Source organism: Myotis myotis, unplaced genomic scaffold (assembly GCF_014108235.1).
Source record: "Myotis myotis isolate mMyoMyo1 unplaced genomic scaffold, mMyoMyo1.p scaffold_m19_p_5, whole genome shotgun sequence".
Classification (NCBI taxonomy): Eukaryota; Metazoa; Chordata; class Mammalia; order Chiroptera; family Vespertilionidae; genus Myotis; species Myotis myotis.
The window spans coordinates 54,583,962-54,602,527 of record NW_023416357.1 but is presented as its reverse complement, the minus strand read 5'-3'; the positions used below and the strand labels follow the sequence as shown (position 1 = coordinate 54,602,527).

The 18,566-nt window shown below is 40.0% G+C and overlaps 1 protein-coding gene across 1 annotated transcript in view; it reads right to left on the bottom strand.

Annotated features, from left to right (window-relative positions):
- Positions 1-427: 427 nt before the first annotated feature.
- The window catches only part of FAM81B (family with sequence similarity 81 member B), a 61,345-nt gene continuing 43,206 nt past the window's right edge, over positions 428-18,566 (bottom strand). Inside the window, exons 8-11 of the mRNA XM_036310517.1 lie at positions 11,577-11,683; positions 3,800-3,935; positions 2,297-2,492; positions 428-660 (exon numbers count right to left, since the gene is read on the bottom strand). Coding sequence (XP_036166410.1) covers positions 527-660; positions 2,297-2,492; positions 3,800-3,935; positions 11,577-11,683 — 573 coding nt within the window. The 3' untranslated portion in view covers positions 428-526. The remainder of the gene's footprint in view (positions 661-2,296; positions 2,493-3,799; positions 3,936-11,576; positions 11,684-18,566) is intronic.

Below are 18,566 nucleotides of genomic sequence, written 5' to 3'. Positions count from 1 at the left end.
TCCCTATGACCTCTTTTACTCAAGAACCTGATCTGTCCAGGACATCTAGTGTTATCACTGTCTTTCTCTTCGTTCACACCCCATGTCCTGGTTCTACCACGTGTCACGTTCTCACTTGGGCTCAGCTGAAGGCCTGTTCTTTCTGGGACCAAGAAGGGTTGTTCAGATTTCCTGGGTACATGTGTATACACAATCTTTCAGTAAAACTTCTAATAAAGTGATTGAATAAGCTTCACTGAGGGATAATTCAAACCCAGGGTTCTAACTTCAAATCTCTGCTCTCTTCTTTGTTATCTTCAAAAATGTATGTATGTAAAAAATTCATTAAGTTTTTAATTAATAAATTAATGAAAACCTCAGAAAACTTCTTTGCTTTATTGGATTTTTTAATACAGTCATCTCCTTTAAAAAGGTGGTAAGAAATACAGAGACAGAGGAAGCAAGAAACATCTCAGATATTAACTTTCTTCTCAGCTTTTACCAACAAACCACTCCATTGGCTGGTGAAAAAGAAGACTGGAAAGTTTCACACTTCCTGGAGATCAACTATCTTACGGTGTAATTTCTTTAGGTCTTTCTGTACATTATGTATCTCTAAATCCATCTTTGTTTTCTGTATTTGTTGGAGGGAGGTGAGAGAGTCATGAATTGATTTAAAACCTGAAAGAAGATATGAGTATACTTGAACAATGCATTGGAACGTTTGTTTTTCACAGAAGTTGTTAATCAGCAGTCCATAAATGATCACCTTTTAATTCAAAGCACATTACATTTTATTAAGACCAGTCTAAAAATGTGTAACCGTTTCTTGTATGTCATGAAGATGCATTAGCAATAGTGTTTCAACTTGTATCTGCTTCATTGTGGAATTTTAATTCAATTCCTTTCTTTTCTTCCCCCCAAATATATTGCAGAATGAAATGATTCTATATTTCAAGAGAGAAATTTAAAATAGCTTTTTTTCTGTACACTTTGACAAGAGATTTGGATGATCTCTCTCTCTCTCTCTTTTTTTTATTCTTGTTACCAAATTGAAGGTAAAGGCTTTTGAAATCTCAGATGAGATTTTAAACTTTCTCTAACATCAACTTGTTTGAGGGACCTAAAGAGTGGCCACCGGCCACTGCACACTCCCCTCCCCCAGCACTTTGTAGCTCTCATTAAAGTCTAATTTTTCATGGTCATTACCTACCATATATCAAGCTTCTTGGGTATAGCCCATTTCTTATTCACCGGAGCCTTTCACATAATCATTTCTCAACACATTTTTATTAAAGGCATAAAGGAGCAAACCATTAATTCAGAGTCCCTGTTTTCTAAACTCCCACTTAATAACATGCAGAGATTACAAACCCCTCTTGAGCTCATGCTGTGGTTGTACTACTGGAATGAATAAAATTAAACCTCTGGTAGTGAAGTAGGAAGCACGGCCCTAAAGAAGGGTCAGGTATGTTTGGGACATGATTTCTGGCCAGATAATTCATTATTCTGATTTGGCAGTGGGAGTTGGGGGTAGAGGTGGTGAGGGTCAGATTTCCAGGTAAAGATTTTCACTTATATGCTAGCCATATCTGGCTTAATGAGACCATGATGGTTTTCTATGACACCTTCAAGGCACCTCTATACAGGATCAAAATTAGGTAGACTTGACATACACTTTTCTGAGATCTAGAGGACAGAAAATGAGTGGGGCTTTCTCTAGTGAAAGGAAACTTCTGGATCCTGGTAATTCCCTCAGAATTGTGGCTGGAGGCAGATGGCTGCTCCACAGCACCTATCCACGTCCTGGGCTTTGACAAATTAGATGAGCCTTTCAAATTAATCCTCTTTGAAGTTAGCTCAGCTTGACACTGCTGCCTCCTTAAGAAGAAAGACAGCCATTATTCCGGACACTGTTAATGTATCTTTTTTTCTTATGTCTAAATGTCAGGGCTCCGGCCTGACATCTGTCCAGGCTTATTACCTGCAAGTTCAAGGCGGGGCATTGGATTTAGGCTCCTTGTTTTATGATACACCCACAAGCCATGTCTTGATGATCCCCAAGGACCTTCCAGGTCCAACAATTCTATGAGTCTCTGATCTCAGAGAGAGAAACAAAACAAAACAAACAAAAAAACCCCTCAACTTATATACCTTCCCATGAGATGTTGACACTCTATGGCATATTTAGAAAGCTGGGTTAAATACAAAAGGATGTCACTAATGACGCGATCAGTTGCCAGCCATTAGCGCAACATAGAAAACGGAGGGGTTGGCTAGGAAAGGGTTGTTGTTCTTAATCAAAGGTACCACTCACCTGATTGACATTCACTCTGCATTTTCTCTAATTCATCCCAGATGTGCTTTTCCAGTTGGCTCATCTTTTTACACAGTTTATTTTCTATGTGCTTAACTTTGCTTAGTGCTGCATCCTGTGTGTGCGTGTTAATGAAATTCTCTAATTTGCTTGAAAGCTGCAGTAATTTTTCTCCCATTTTATTTTCAGAGTTTTCCTAGAAAAGATAACACATGATAAAACTGCAAACAAGAAAATCTTTGCGGCTTTGTAGTTCAGCTTAGAGAATGTTTTTAACAATATCACTTTTCCATGTTAAACATGAACATTCGCACGAAGTTCCCTTGTATCTAAATCTATGTTCCCAAGTATGAGAGTTCATCCCTTTGTCTGGCCTGGATCCTTTGTAGTTTCTGCAATTCCCTCCATTATGGAGGAAAAGGAGAGAAAGAGCTGTGGCCTTGCTGAGACGCCTGGAGGATTTGGAATTTCAGTCTAGTGTTAAAGGAAGGCATTTTAGATTCTGCTTGACACGCTCCTGGGACCTGCTCCTAAATGTTAGAGGCCTTATGCCTGAGCATCACTTCTCCCGCAGACAGCCTTCAGCTAGATCAGTGATTCTCCACCCGCTGTCCATTAGAATCACCTGGACCACACCTACCCCCACATTCTGGTTTACTTGGTCTCTGATGGAGCCCTCAACGGATCCAGGTGAAGAGAGCTCCAGGTGATGCTAATTAGCTTCTCTGCTCCTCCCTCTGCCCCGAGGGAATGTGGGAGCAGGAACGGGCTGGACTGACTGGCTTGGCCCCTTTGGTTCTCCTGCCTCAGGAAGGTGGAGTCCAGAGCTTCTGCCTGCAGGTGATCCTGTGGCCACCCAGGGCCGTAGGACTGGTGGAGGCATCTGCCTGACTCAGGTAGGACAACTGCGGGCCCACCGGGCTGCAGGAGTGGCCGCGCATGGCTAAAGCCCTTCTCCCCAAGTTCCAGAAACACCTGATTTGAAAGGCTTGCCAGACTGGCAGCCACTGAGGACCCTGGTGGCCTGCGCTGCTCTCCTGCGGGCCCAGCAGCGTGGACACCCCGCTGGCGGGAGCGGGAGAAGGAAGCCCTGCGGTGGTGTCCCCCAGACTGCAGCCTCCTCCCCCCACAGCCCGGGGGGGGGGGGGAGGGCGGGTGGTCTGCACAAGGTCTGAGCTGGAAAAGGAGTTCGGAAAACCTTCCATCGGCTCAGGCTCTCGGGAGAGGTGAAACGGCTGGTCTCGGGTACAAGGTCTCAGGCTTCGCTGTGTCTAAGCATCGCCAGGGCGCTGGCGGGGAGGCCTTGCAAGGCCTGTCTGACGCCTGGGCTCTGTGTTGGGACCCGGAATCTGGGTTTTTAAACCGTCTTTTGGTCCCTTGACTAGCGGTAGAGCACTTTCTGAGCAGACCTGGGGAACAGCAAACAGGAGGGAAGACAGGCGTCTGGATTCCTAGCCTGGGGCCCCACAGAGCAGTACTGACCCGGGCAGAAGGGCTCCTTACCTGTTTCTCCTGCAGGAGCTTCAGACACGAGTTCATGTGGCCCAGCTGGTCCTTGTCGTATTTGATGAGCTGGCTTTCTGTCCTTTTTTTATTTTTCTCAACTTCCTCGTACAGATTATTTGCAAGTGAGTTCAGTCTAAGGGAAGAATTGTGTTATATTTTAGTAAGTACACTTTAGTGTTGAAGAAAATCTGTAGGTTGTTTTCTTTTGTTTGTGTGTGTGTGTGTGTGTTTTCAGATGATGAGGGCCAATGTGTGTAGCAAGTACTTAGGGGTGATGTGCGGCCGAGGGAGCACACCGTGGATCCTGGCTGAGTGCGTGTTCAGCCCGGCTGCTGCCAGTACCCTCCATGTGCCCTAAAACACAGGACACAGAAACCCGTGCCACCAGGCAGGTTCCTCCCAGAGCCCTGGGCCATACGAGTGTCTGGAAGCAATACTTGGCTGAGGCACCTGGGCTGGGAGTAGGGCTTGCCAGCTTCTGTAAAGGGTCACAGTAAATAGCTTAGGCTTTGGGGTCGGTCTCTTTTGCAACCACTGAGCTCTTGCTGCTGCCATTGCAGCCAGAAAGCAGCCACGGATGACAGAGATCAGCATGACTTATTTATAAACAAGAAACGAACAAAGGAGCATGCTTGTAGTCCATCTAACTTTACATATGCTGAAATAGAAATGTCTTATTCTCTTCACATGTCATTAAATGTAATTTTTTATTTAAAATTTATTAGAAAGTGTGGGAAACAGTCTTAGCTGTGGGCACATTGGCTAGGGAACCGCTGCTCTACCCAGGCCACCAGGAGGCTGGGAGAGGAGCTGGGCCAGACAGGACCTGCATTATTTAAATGAACAGAGAAAACGCGGAGGTAGGAAGGGGGAAGGGAGAAGGAGCAGAGTGTTCCTTGGTTGTCTTTTCTGTCTCGGGTGAAATCATCACTAAAGTGCCCCTTGCCACCCATGGGTCTCTGTGAGTGGATTCTTTTGGGGCAGGGGAGGGGAGGGCTTGAAGAGGTGCTGAGTTACTCATGGGGGGCACACACAGAAGAAATAGGTAAAGGTGCAAGAAGGGACTGCTGGCATCTGGGTGATGTGCCATAGGGATATTAAATAACAGAGAATGGGGGATTTTAAAAAATGGAAGTGATAAAAGGGTTGGAATCATATATCATCAATTTGAAAAGCTACTGTAGAGTGGCTGAGGGTGTGAGCAGAAAGGGGAGCCACAGCTGGAATGACTAAGAAATACAGGACTGAGAAGAGGTGGGATGAGGGATGGGGACTGGCGAGTGGTTCCTGTATGTGTTTTCTGCATGTGACTTGCTCTTGGTGAGATGTCAGTTTCAAATACCCTTTTAGACTAGGCAAAATATCAGATGGGTAGGAATAATGCATGTTGATATTGGAAATATTCATATTACTGTGGCTTGAAATAATAGTTGCTATAAGAAAAAATTTACACAGATAATTTAGTGTGTGATATTTATCACTGAAAATTGCTTAAAACATGCTGGACATATACTGCATGTATATGCCTCTCTAGCTCTCCTGAAAAAGACACCTTAGAACCTAAGTAAGTTCCATGAGGGAAAGAATTTTACTTTGTTCATGGCTGTGAACAATGGCTAGAATATAGAAAGTGCTCAATAAAGAGTTGCTAAATAAATGAACAAATGAGTAATTTTTTCCTCATTCAATACCTTTTATTAGGGCTGTTCACAAATAAATCATAGACTTGCCAAGCTATTTAAAGATCTAATCTTTGATTTTCATCTTTCCTTCCCTGTTTCTGTTGGAAATATTAATAGTGATGGTTAAGGAGGGGTGTTAAATCCTCAGATAACCCAGAGGTAGCTTTACAATTGAGAATTCAGCTGTCACTGCTCACCTTTAGTATGAAAATAAAATGAAAGCATTTACTCTCATCACAGATACAATATTAAAATCCCTCTGAAAACCAATGTGCCCAAGTAATATCTCTGGAAGGGCATGTCAGTAATTGAAATTCTGAAATTTAAATAAAGCCATAAAGAATGAATCATTACTTATGATTCTTTCATTACAAGGTTTTGCTTGCGATTGGAGACTCATTTTTCTGGTAACAATCAGAAGTCAGACTCTGTCGGTAGTTTATGAAAGCATTATATAAATAGCATTCTCCTTGAAAGACAAAAAGGATAAAGTAAAAGTTTATGTAATTCTTGTTCTTTCCTTAGACTTTTCCCTAACATAACGGACATGATTTACCATGTGGAAATGACTATTCTGTAATTGTAGAACTTACAGTTAAAGTCTTAACAAGATGAATTATCTTGAATGGTTTTCACATTTTAGTTCCCAAGGCCTCTATTCCAGTGGTTACGGGGATATTTCTATTAGATGTAGACATATATAGATAGATAGGTGGGTAGATGTATGTGTGTATAGATAGATATTTAGATAGACAGACAGCTTTTTCTTTATTTTTTCTCAAAACACAAAAGTCCGATTTTTAAATTATGGTCAGAAACCTCACTAGGATAATGTTGGCTGGGTGTTTTTTTTTTCTTTCCTAATTTTTATACAGGTTAAAATACACACCAAAGAGGGAAGTTACAAAAGAGTAAAAGAAAATGGGATCCATAGGCACAGCAGAGCCCAGGGCAGAGCTGTGCGGAGAGTGAATTGAATGATGAGGGCAGAGTGTGAGGCTTGCAGCAAACATCCTAGTGATCACCCCGGTATGGTTGGCATACACAAATGAGGACATATCAGAAGCAAGGAATTAATTTCCAGAAACAATTTTTCTGCTAAGTGTAGACTTATGCACCTTAAAGTAATTTCTTATTAATATTCTGTGATTTCTGATTAGTGACATTAATTAAAAAGTAACTCCAACTCTGCTCTGACAGCAGGCTTGTTTCCTGGTAATTATTCCAAATTGTACTTGAGCTTAAGTCCCAGTATGTTCACAACGTCATGCCTTTCTGGTTCCAAGCAGATGTGATCTTTTATTTCCCTAAATTTTCATACAGGATTAGTTTACTAATAAGGGGAATCATGAGATGGAAGCATCAAAGTTTAACAAAAATAACCTGAAATTTGTCATCAGGCAATGTTCTAGCTGCAGCTGGGTAAATTTCTTAATCTCTTTATAAGTTTCCTCATCTTTGAAATGGGGTGGGACCCACTCTACAGAGTTGGGTGTACATTTCTGCCTGCTGATATATTTCATTTAACATTATCTTAACTTTTGTTTTACCTGTATTTAGCTTGTTACTATGCATTTTCTCCCCAATTGTATGTGGCTATGATTATGTCTTTGGATATTCCAAAACACGTATTATAGGTGCTCAAAACGATTCATTCATTCATTCATTCATTCATTCATTCATTCATTCATTGGCTTCTATTTGTGCTGAGGATACAAAGATGAATGAGACATGTCCTTGCCTTGGATAGTTTGTTAGCATTTTCAAAGTTGTACAGTAAAATTCAAGTCTATGCATTTGTTTCATAGACCAAATACTGTTTCTTTTTTTTTTTTTTAAATTATCTTTATTGTTGGAAGTATTACAGATGTCCCCCTTTCCCCTGTTGACCCTTTCTAGCCCTCACCTGCATCCCCGCCCCAGGCCTTCACCACACTGTTGCCTGTGCCCAAGGGTTATGCATATACTAGTATGCATACAAGTTCTTTGGTTGATCTCTTCCCATCCACCCACCCCTGCCTTCCTTCGGAGGGTTGACAGTCAAATACTATTTATTTTCTTACAAATCACTATCACCTAGACAGCATTAGCAGTAGGAGCCATGTAGACGAGTGACTGGTAGGTGCCGCCTCTGCCAAACCTGCACTAAGAGACAGCTGTGTTTCATGAGGGCCCCGACTTGCTCTGTAAGCACTAAGCTGTTGGCTTAGTGGTTGGCAAACTCATTAGTCAATAGAGCCAAATATCAACAGTACAACGACTGAAATTTCTTTTGAGAGCCAAATTTTTTAAACTTAAACTATATAGGTAGGTACATTGTTATTAACTTAATTAGGGTACTCCTAAGGCTTAGGAAAAGCCATACTCAAGGGGCCAAAGAGCCGCATGTGGCTCGCAAGCCGCAGTTTGCCAACCACTGGTAGGTCATTACTTAGCTGACCATCTATGACCCTTCTGGAAGAAAAGAGGCTCAATGCAGGGTTCGAATTACAGAGCCTGTGTGTCACCTTTGTTAGGTCTAGTGATCAGTGCCAAAGTCCCAGGAATTTACTAGCAAACCCTTAGACAATACTGTGACCTAAATTCAATATAAAATATATTTAGTTGACCATTAAACTTGGATTTGTTATTAAATTTTCTAAATGGGAAAATTAAACTTACCCTTCAACGTTATTAAAATGCTTTTAATCTCTTTGATCAGAAACACTTTAAAAAAAGAAAGAAAAACAAATTTTAGGCACCATCTACTTTGATTTGACAAGTGCTCTGATTGAAAAAAAGAGAGGCCTATCTCTGTCTTACATTCTCGTTGAGGAAAATGCATTTGCAATACATATCTCGATGAAAGGTGAATATCCCTGATGTAAATGAACCCTATAAATTGATTTAAAAATGATAATCACAATACAAAATTTGACAAATGATAAGAATGGGTAATTCACAAAAAAAATTCAAATGGTGAAGAGAATGCAAATGAAACAGAAGATGCTATTTTCCATTCTTTAATTGGCAAATATTAAAAAGAGAGAAATTCCAGTGTTGGTAAGAATGTTGAGAATGATCTGCTCATACTCTGCTGGTGGGAGTATAAATTGGTACATTTTTATAAAAATTAATAAATAAAATCTTTGATCTAGGAATCTTGCCTGTAGAAACAAAAGCACCTATATCTAAGGTTATCTTAGGATATATATACACGATAATTTTCTGTTTGTTTATGGTAACCATAAATTGAAAAAATCTATCAATAAAATAAATGATTGAATTAATTATGGCACATCTGTAAGTTAAAATATGCAGCTTTGAAAAATAGTATTCATTGATCTAGAGAGATATCCAAGCTGTACTGGAAGAGAGTAAATTATTGAGTAATGTGTATAGAATTAATTTTTTAAAAAAAAACACCATACTTTTGCCTGGCTAGTGTTGCTCAGTGGTTGAGCGTCGACCTATGAACTGATTCCAGGTCAGGGCACATGCCCAGGTTTCAGGCTCAATCCCCAGTAGGGGACATGCAGGAGGCAGCTGATCAATGATTCTCTCTCATCATTGATGTTGCTATCTCTCCCTCTCCCTTCCTTTGAAAATCAATAAAAATATATTTAAAAACAAACAAAAAACTCCATGCTTTCTCTCTATATATGAGTAATTTATATATGTACATATAGCATACATGTTATACATAAATATAAATACACACAAAACATCCTCTTTCTGTTATATACAGGGTGTCCCAAAAAGTGTATATACACTTAACAGATGATAGCTCAACTGATGCTTCTTTCTTTTCAAATTTAACCCATTGGAATGATTAATTATTCGAAGTGTGTATACATTTCTTGGGACGTCTTGTATTTATATTAAAAAGGAAGAAGGTATGTTAGCATTGATTACATTAAGAAGCTGAAATGGTGAATTTTTAAATTTTTGTTTCATTGTGTTTGTTTTAATGAATGCATATTACTTTTTTATTGTTTAAAGTATTACATATGTCTCCTTTTTCCCTGATTGACACTCACCCCCCCCCCCCCCCCGCCAGTCCCACCCCCCAGGACAAGCCCCCACCGCCTCAGTGTTCGAGTCCACTTCTTATGCTAATATGTATACATACAAGTCCTTTGGTTGATCTCTTACCACCCCACCCCCTCCGTCCCTGCCTTCTCTCCGAGGTTGGATGATCTGTTCAGTGTTTCTTTGTCTCTGGATCTATTTATGTTCATCAGTTTATGTTGTTCATTATATCCCACATATGAGTGAGGTCATGTGATATTTATCTTGCTCTGACTGGCTTATTTCGCTTAGCATAATGCTCTCCAGGTCCATTCATGCTGTTGCAAATGGTAAGAATTCCTTTTTTATAGCAGTGTAGATTTCCATTGTGTAGATGTACCACAGTTTTTTAATCCACTCATCTGCTGATGGGCACTTAGGCTGTTTGCAAATCTTAGCTATTATAAATTGTGCTGCTATGTCCTTTCTGATTGGTGTTTCGGTTTCTTGTGATATATTCCCAGGAGTGGGATTACTTTTTAATTTAAAAATGATGGAGAAAGTTTAAATAAAAAGGAGTCAATTGTGTAATTGACTCATTAGAACTCATAAATATTTGCTGGGGAAAAATCTGGTTTATAAACTTACTATAACCTACAGTAATACTAATGAAATTTTAAAACTTCATTATTTCAAGTGAGAAAGAGATGCAAGTTTATATTATTACAAAAACTGCCGACATTCAGCTTTAACTACTTAGATTATTTGTCTATAAGCCAGTTTCCCACAAGACTAAAGACAGAAAAAGGACACAGCATCACGAGTACAGCAGTTAGCCCTAGATCCTAAACATTGCCTTTCCCGCTCTTTCCTAGTTGTTAATACACTTCATCTCTTTAAGCCAGTCTTCCATTTCAGATTATAAGTCTCATTCTCCCCCAGTAAAATCAGTTCATAAACTGTACTTCTAGAAATGGTTTACTTTTCTATTTTTCTTTGGTCATTTTTCTCTATCTTAATTGAAAGCTAAATGAATTAGATGAAGCACCACACAGATATTTATTGAGCATTATCATCGTGCTAGGTCTTAAGAACATAATATGCTTTTTTGGAGTCTGGATAAAGGGGGTGTTTTCTCTTTACTCAAGACATTTTCTTCTCTGAGCTTTAGTTATGAGTACTGTTCCTAGGACACATTTCCCAATTTAACATCTCTAAAATTGGGAGGTGTCTTAAAGTTAGGTGTACTCTGATTTAATTGTTAGCTTCATGTCACAGAGGTGCAAAAATATATGGTACATGTATAGCCAGTGGCACTTAGATTTCTTGAAATATGGTAGAGATGGGGCGGGAAAATGGAGAAAGCTGAGTATTATTAGAATACCAGATTTGGTCAAGGCATTAAATCCAAGTGACGTGAGAGAGACAGGAAAAAGAACAAGGGTAGGAGGGGCTGCGAGGCAGCATCAGCTGAGTGACTAGAATGCTCCTTTGTCTGCACCAGAGTCCCAGGAAATGTGGCCATTTAAACAAGTAAAGGTTTGAGGATAAGGAGGCCAGAAATGTGAATATTTGTGGGTTCTTGTCTCCTTTACTGCTTTCTCCATTATATAGGGCAAAAACTCAATTTAAGATGGGGTAGAGACCGGCCTTCAAAAGGGATAATGTGAAGGAGCAAGTCGAAGGTCTTAGAAAAATATCTTAGAAAAGTCTTTTTAAAAAGCTTTTGTAATCAAAGTTGTTTTAAAAATTAATTGATAACGGTGTGCAATTGATGTCTATTCAATAGTACTTTATGCTGAGTCATTTTAATACACAATTGATGATAAGTTAAAATTCCTCTATGGGAAAGATCTGAGTGAGTATATTAATTCAGTTGAGATATGATGCAAACAAAGAGAATTTTGAAATTAATATTTTTTTCTTTTATTATGAATATTGCATAAGCTACTTTAGTGAGATATTCTCTGTATCAGTTTCGTTGCTTTATTTCTAGACCAAGTTTATGTTTTGGGATAGGTTTTTATTTAATGCCAATGCTTTCATTAGGCAAAACACTTTAGAATGCATTTAACAGAATTAAATATCTTCCATTTACTTACTTGAACTCCAAAAGGTTCATTTCAAGGCGATAATCCCCTTGGACCATCTTTAAATTTGAGGTTTGTTCAGAATTGGAAGCCTCTATCTTTCCTAAGAGCTGCATTACCTAATGAAAGTACAAAAAGGAACTTTTTGTGTGTGTGAGCAAAACCACTAGCCCTTACATTAATCATACTTCATTCCTAAAGGAGCCAGGAAGCAGACTTGAGTCTAAAACACATTTTCATTTGAAAACTATTTTTTTCAAAGGAAATGATTCAATAATTATAGAACCATCTCCAGGGAAAGAAAAGTGGAGTATTCATTCTGCTGTCTTTTAATATTCTTTTGATAATAGGCTGCCTAATGATACACAAAAGCATACTATTGACATTAGTTTGTTTAGCTATTTGTTGCTTTTTTAAATAATGTTTTATTGATTTTTTAGAGAGAGAGAGGAAGGGAGAAGTGTATATATAGAGAGACATCATTGATCAGTAGCCCCCTACTAGAGATCGTAACTTGCAACCTGAGCATGTGCCCTGACTGAGAATTGAACCGGTGACCTTTTGGTTCCTGTGTTGGTGCTCAACCATTGACGCACACTGGCTAACTATTTGTTAATTTGATTATTTCTTTACTTTGTCTTCCCAGTTACAATGCAAACCACTATGTCCTCTACCACCACTATATCCTCAGTGCACATTGGATGGCCAACAGTAAATATTCACAAAACACTTATTGAATACGTGTTTAAATGTACAATCAGGGTCTGAGGAAAACACACATGAGTGGCCTAAGATGAGGCCTCAGGAATTTCCCGGAGGGATTCTGACATGAGCACAAGTGAATCCCAAGTGAAATGACTGTAGGGCACATCCAGCTAGGATGGGAGTGCCTTCTACTATGTCAGAAACATTGAGGACATTCCTTTAGGTAAAAAGATTGGATTGGAAAATCTAGACATAATCATGCCTGCAATAATCACTGCTAAGGGGAATGAAGCTCCATGATTGGCTTTGGCCACACAGACTTCGCTCCTGCAACAGAGGGTCACCTGGAGGAGAGTAGCCACTTAACAAATCAGAGTTCTCTCAGAAGAGAAAGGGGGGAGCTATGGGAGGGTTGGAAGAGATAAATGGTGGGTGGGAAACCAATAGCACATGGATGGCTATTTATAGGAGACACATTTAAAACAGGCTTTTGATAGGAGGCACACTAAAAGGCAGGATTGTTTTAACAGTAAAAATAATATGCAAGTACATGCCTGGCAAAAGCAAAGAAAAAGGCCAGGCAATATTGTTAGATAAAATATGATTCAAGGCAAAATATGTTAAATCAACAAAGATGGTCACTTTAATAGATTAAAAGTAGAATTCACAGTGAAAAATAAAGTTTTGAACCTATATTTACCTTACATTTTGAACTAAAAACTAGCAGTTGAAGAATTACAAGGATAAACTAACAGATGATATACTAGTGATCTTAAATGACTTTTCTTGACTCTTTACTGGTCAAATAAGTACAATATGAATAAGGATATAGAAAGATATGAAAAATAAAAAGTTGCTTTAGTAGATTTACATACCAATCTGACTTGCAAACATTTATTCTTTCCTAGTGCCCACTGAACATTAGCAATAACCAAGCACACGTGGCTATAAAGGAACTTTCAAATTATTCCAAAAGAAGAAAAAGCACAGACATTAACTTCAGCTACACTGCACTGAAACTAGAACTGAATAAGTAAAAAGAAAAAAAAATTCTGATCTGAATAAAACCCCCCACTTAATTATGTTGTTTAATTCCAGTGTTTCACATGAAAATGTGCCTCTCCCATCTCCTATTACAAGGAGCATAATTGCCAACGACCTTGACTGCTGAGCCTAAAACCCATCACCATGTACACTTCCCACTGGCTGCTCCAGCCAATGCCTGAGTAGTATTCCTTTGATGAGTGACTGGCTCAAGGAACCTGATGAAACTTCGTTAACATGGGGTTTCAGTCTAAGGCATCGGTTCTCAACCTGTGGGTCGCGACCCCTTTGGGGTCGAACAACCCTTTCATAGGGGTCACCTAAGACCATCGGAAAACACATATATAATTACATATTGTTTTTGTGATTAATCACTATGCTTTAATTATGCTCAATTTGTAACAATGAAAATACATCCTACATATCAGATATTTACATTACAATTCATAACAGTAGCAACATTACAGTTATGAAGTAGCAGTGAAAATAATTTTATGGTTGGGGGTCACCACAACATGAGGAACTGTACTAAAGGGTCGTGGCATTAGGAAGGTTGAGAACCACTGGTCTAAGGCCTTCCTTCCCCATCTTTTTCACAGAAGTCAGACCTGTATTGCAGTCTGATATCTATCTCCATCTCCTCCTGCTCCCTCCCCATTTCCCTTCAGTTTTTTTCCCTCTCAATAAATCTCTTGCACATGTAATTCCTTAATGGTATTTACTTCTCACAGGACTAACACAAGTGTCAAAGAATAAATCAACCCTGCAATTTTAATTTAGGAAAGAATAATGAGAATATTACATATCAAAAGGACACAGAACATCTATAGAGGTAAATTTGTGGTATTAAAGTTTTCCATAATTATTCAAGGCAGAATGAAGATATATAAACGAATCGTTCAGTCCACAAAATTAAAAGGAGGAAAATAAACCTAACCAAAGGAAAGCAGGAGGAAGAAGCTGACAAACTGTGGAAGGCAGAATGTCTCACAAAGACATCCAGGCCTTCCCTGTGGGCCCTGTGACTATGTCATGTCAGATGGCCAAAGGGGATTGCAGCTGTGGTTAAGGTTGCAGACCTTGAAATGGGGAGACTATACTGTCTTTAAGTGGCCCAATCTAACCACCTGAGCCCCTTAAAAGCAGATATCGTTTTCTACTTGGAGTCAGAGATTTGAAGTGTGAGATGAATTTGATCTGCTATTGCTGGAGAGAGATGACATTGAAAACATCAGAAGGTAGGCAGGTAGCTGGAGGAAGATCAGTCCCCAACTGAGAGCCAGCGAGGACCTCAGACCTGCAACTTCCAGAAATGGAATTGGGCCAAACATTTATGAATGAGGCTAGAAGAGGGCTCATCCCCGGAGCCTTCCCGAAAGGAACACGGCCCTGCTGACACGTCCGTTTCAGCCTGTGCGCTCCTCAGAGAGAAGCCAGCCTAGTCCTCCCAGACCTTTGACCTACAAAAACGGAGATAATGTATTTGTTTTATTATAAACCACTAGGCGTGTGGTTGATTTTTTTATGGCAGCAATATAAAATGAATATACAAACATTTAAAAAATTAAGGAACAAAAAATTATGGGATTAATGTGTAAATTCAAGGGCTGTTTTTTTTGAAAATGTAATAGGCAAAGTTTGTTATATTCTAAACATGAAGAAAAAACAAAAATATTAAAATTAGGAATAAGAAAAGATGAAGTAGTTATAAATATCTATGATCCAAATAACATAGCAAACACATTTACAAAGCTGAAATTATAGATGAAATGGAAACTCAATAATTATACTTTAATTCTCCTTTCTCAATCTGAGACAGCAAAAGGAGATACAAAAAAAATAGGGTAAAAAGACCTAACAAATAAGCTATTTTTTATAGATTTCAACTGAACTTTGTACCCTAAAAGTACTGAACATACATTCTTTTAGAACATGTACAAAATTTTACTCTCCAGGTACACACACACACACACACAAAACTCTCAAAATATTCCAAAAACTAAAGCCAGCATATAACAAATTTTAATTACAACGAAATAAAATTAAAAATGAGTACTAGCATAACAAAACAGAAAATTCTTTACTCGGGGGAAAAAACCAACAACAATAACTCCTCTAAACTATTCAATAAAAAGCACAATATGCAATTGCAAACTTTCTAGGAAACAATAATGAGAACATTACATAGCAAACCAGAGGGGGTATAGGAATGAATGAATGCTCAGGGAACATTTGCAGTCATAAATGATTATATCGGTAAAAAAAGAAAGAATGCAAATACACTAAGGCAAAAAGTCAGGAAATGAACAGCAAAGCAAACTGCAGGAAAGGAAAAAAATATTTTTAGAAAGTCAGTACAACATTAATTACAAAAATCTGAAAATACTGCACAAAACCCCCAGAGACTAATCTCATTTATAAACATTGATCAAGATTTTTATTTTTTTTCTCCTAACTTAAATATTTATTAGTCTGGAAAAAGGACTCAGCCTGCATTCCACCCCTTCCCAAACCACTTCCCGAATCAAGGGACAGGACTCAGAGGAGTTGTTTCAAATAAGCCAGAATGTATCTGGGGAAGAACAATCATTCATTCCCTAGACCTGACATTGCAAACATGTGTTTGCCAAGGAGAGAGGAGGGGGCCAGTGAGAATAGTAGATGGACTAGATGAGGGGAAACAGGATGGGCCCTTCTTTGTCACAGTTTGGGCTCAGGGAAGGGTTGAGATAAACAGGTAGTTTTGAAAGAGGGGAGATAGAAGGAGAGGCAAAGGAAGGTCAAAGACTGGTTCACCCTGACCACCTCGCATGGTAGAAAGAAAAAGGGAGTTGAGGACTCAGCACCTGAGAGAGGAGAATCCCAGGGCTTCTTTTTCAACCCCACTGTGAACAGAGGCAAAAAGCTCTGCTTCCTTTCCCTTCAGGGAATTCAGAAAGGTCTGCCTGAAGGCAAGAGGTCATGGTGACAGACCTATAGTTCCAGCCCAGGCTAAGTTTCTCCTCATTCATTTCCAAAGGCCCCGCCCAAGAGAACCACTGAAATAAGAGTACAAGATTCTGTCCCTGCTCTCCAGGATCAAGAAAGGGGAGTGGAGACAAGGCACAAAGACCCTGGGTACAACGGTGAACATCAGTGTGGCCAAATAGAACAAGGGATGCCTTCCTTCACCTGGTAGGTAGCTGGGCCTTTGCTAGCAGCAGGAACCACATCAAAAGGGCTCACAGAAATGGCCTGCAGAGCAGATCTTATTCCTAGAAAGTCAGGGGGAAAGCCTCAGTTGGTATGGCACCATCTTGGGTGGGATGACAGGGCAGCGGGCAGGCCACTCCCACGACAGCACTTCTGCCTCAGCTCCTGGTGGTTCTCCAGACTAACCCATGGCTGGCAATCAGGGAGGAAACGTGGTGTGTTTCACATGATCAGACACTGCCATCGGCACCCGGTGGGCCTGACAGATTGAGGGCATCCAGGTCAAAGTTGAGGCCAGGAGGCATGTCCCCAGCCAGCGCTTTTGGAGGAGGGCCCAAATCCTGTAGCTGCTGCGTCAGGTCCAGCACCGTCTCAAAAGGAGCCTTCTGAGAGGCCTCACTGCCTTTGGGGGTCTCTGCTTCAAACTGCTCACACATCTTGCCCATGACACTGCGCTGTTCCTAATATTTTCCAAACTGTTCTGGAGGCCAAGATTCCTGGTGACTGCAACCATTCTGGATACTTTTCTGTGATCTTCAGTGATGGGTACAGCACCTCCCTGGACAGTAGGTTCTGCAGGATACCCTGCATGATGGGGAGGATGTTTCCTTCACCACCGCCTTCCTCCATGCCCAGCCCTTCCATGGCCTTGGCCAGCTCCTCTTCTGACATGCCTGAGTTCTGCATCAGTGGCGTTTTTGGCCAGTCCACTTCGTGTCTCCTTTAGGCAAGAAGTGAATTCCTGTTGGGAAGTTACATCACTACTCGCTCTTCCAGCAGCCTGAGAGCTTTGGGAACTGCTCCACCAGGTGGGGCTCTTCCTCAGCCAACTCCTTCAGTGCCTTTTCTACCTCTGCAGGGGCTTGGGAAGCCAGCTCACTGTCCAATGGTTCCTGGAAAAACTGCTCTGGGGAGGCGAAGAGGGCATCTTTGGCAGTGTCTCCTGGTGAGACACTGGGCCCTGAAGCATCAGGGGCCATGGTGGGAGGAGGGGGGTCCTGCGGAGGGTCTGGCCTTATCGAAATCATCAAGAGCACTTTCCAGAAGTTATTCAATTCCCAGCCTGCATCGACCCCTACCCCACAGTCCCCCAAGATTTTTAAATAAAATATCAGCAAACAGTATCCAGCAGCAGAATAAAAAAATATAATCAAGTGCAATTCATTTTTTTAAAAAGTAAAGATGGTTTAATAATAGGAAATATATTAATGTGAATAATTATGCTAGTAAAACTGAGGAGAAACCTCATGTGATTATCTCCACAAATGCTGAAAAGGCCATTAACAACATTTATAATTCTTAATTAAAAAATAACCTTAATAAAATAGGAATAGTGTATTAAGCATGTTTATGGAGAAAACTTACTTCCCCTTCATAAAGGAAACAGAGGAGTAATTTCTGTTAAAATCAGGAACAAAAGCAGTAAGCCCACCACCCCTGCTCTATGATAAATATTGTACTGGAGTTATTAATAAAAGCAGTTATGAAAAGGCGAAACATTATTTGTAGGAAAATAGAAAAAGATGAGGTAAATTTCTTTAAAAATTATATGATTGTGTGTCTGGGAAAACAAAAAACAACTGAAAAATTACTAATATCAAGAAGAGAATTCACTAAGTTGAGAATAAAATCAATATATCCTTCAAATATAAAATTAACAACTAGTCAGAAGATATAATGAAACCCCATTACAATAAACTAAAATAAGATCTTGAAATATATTTAACAAGAAATGATACCAAAATCATATGAGGAAGATTTGAAACCCCTCTGTTAGGTTGGAGAGAGCCCAGGATCGGACACATGCAGACATGTGATGAGATAATGGACTCCCCTGGCATTTCTAACAGATCAGCGTGCCAGACACAGATACTGAGTTCTCCCTGAATCAACACGACCCCCACACAGATACTGACTCCTTCCTGAATACCTTGCTGACCCCCTGCAACTGAAACTTCCTCAACTGAATACCTCAGCTCATGTCCCCGCCCCTCACTCAACTGCAGTATAAAAAAAGTGCCCCCCTCCCTGTTGGTGTGAATCCATGTGCCTTGTCTTTGG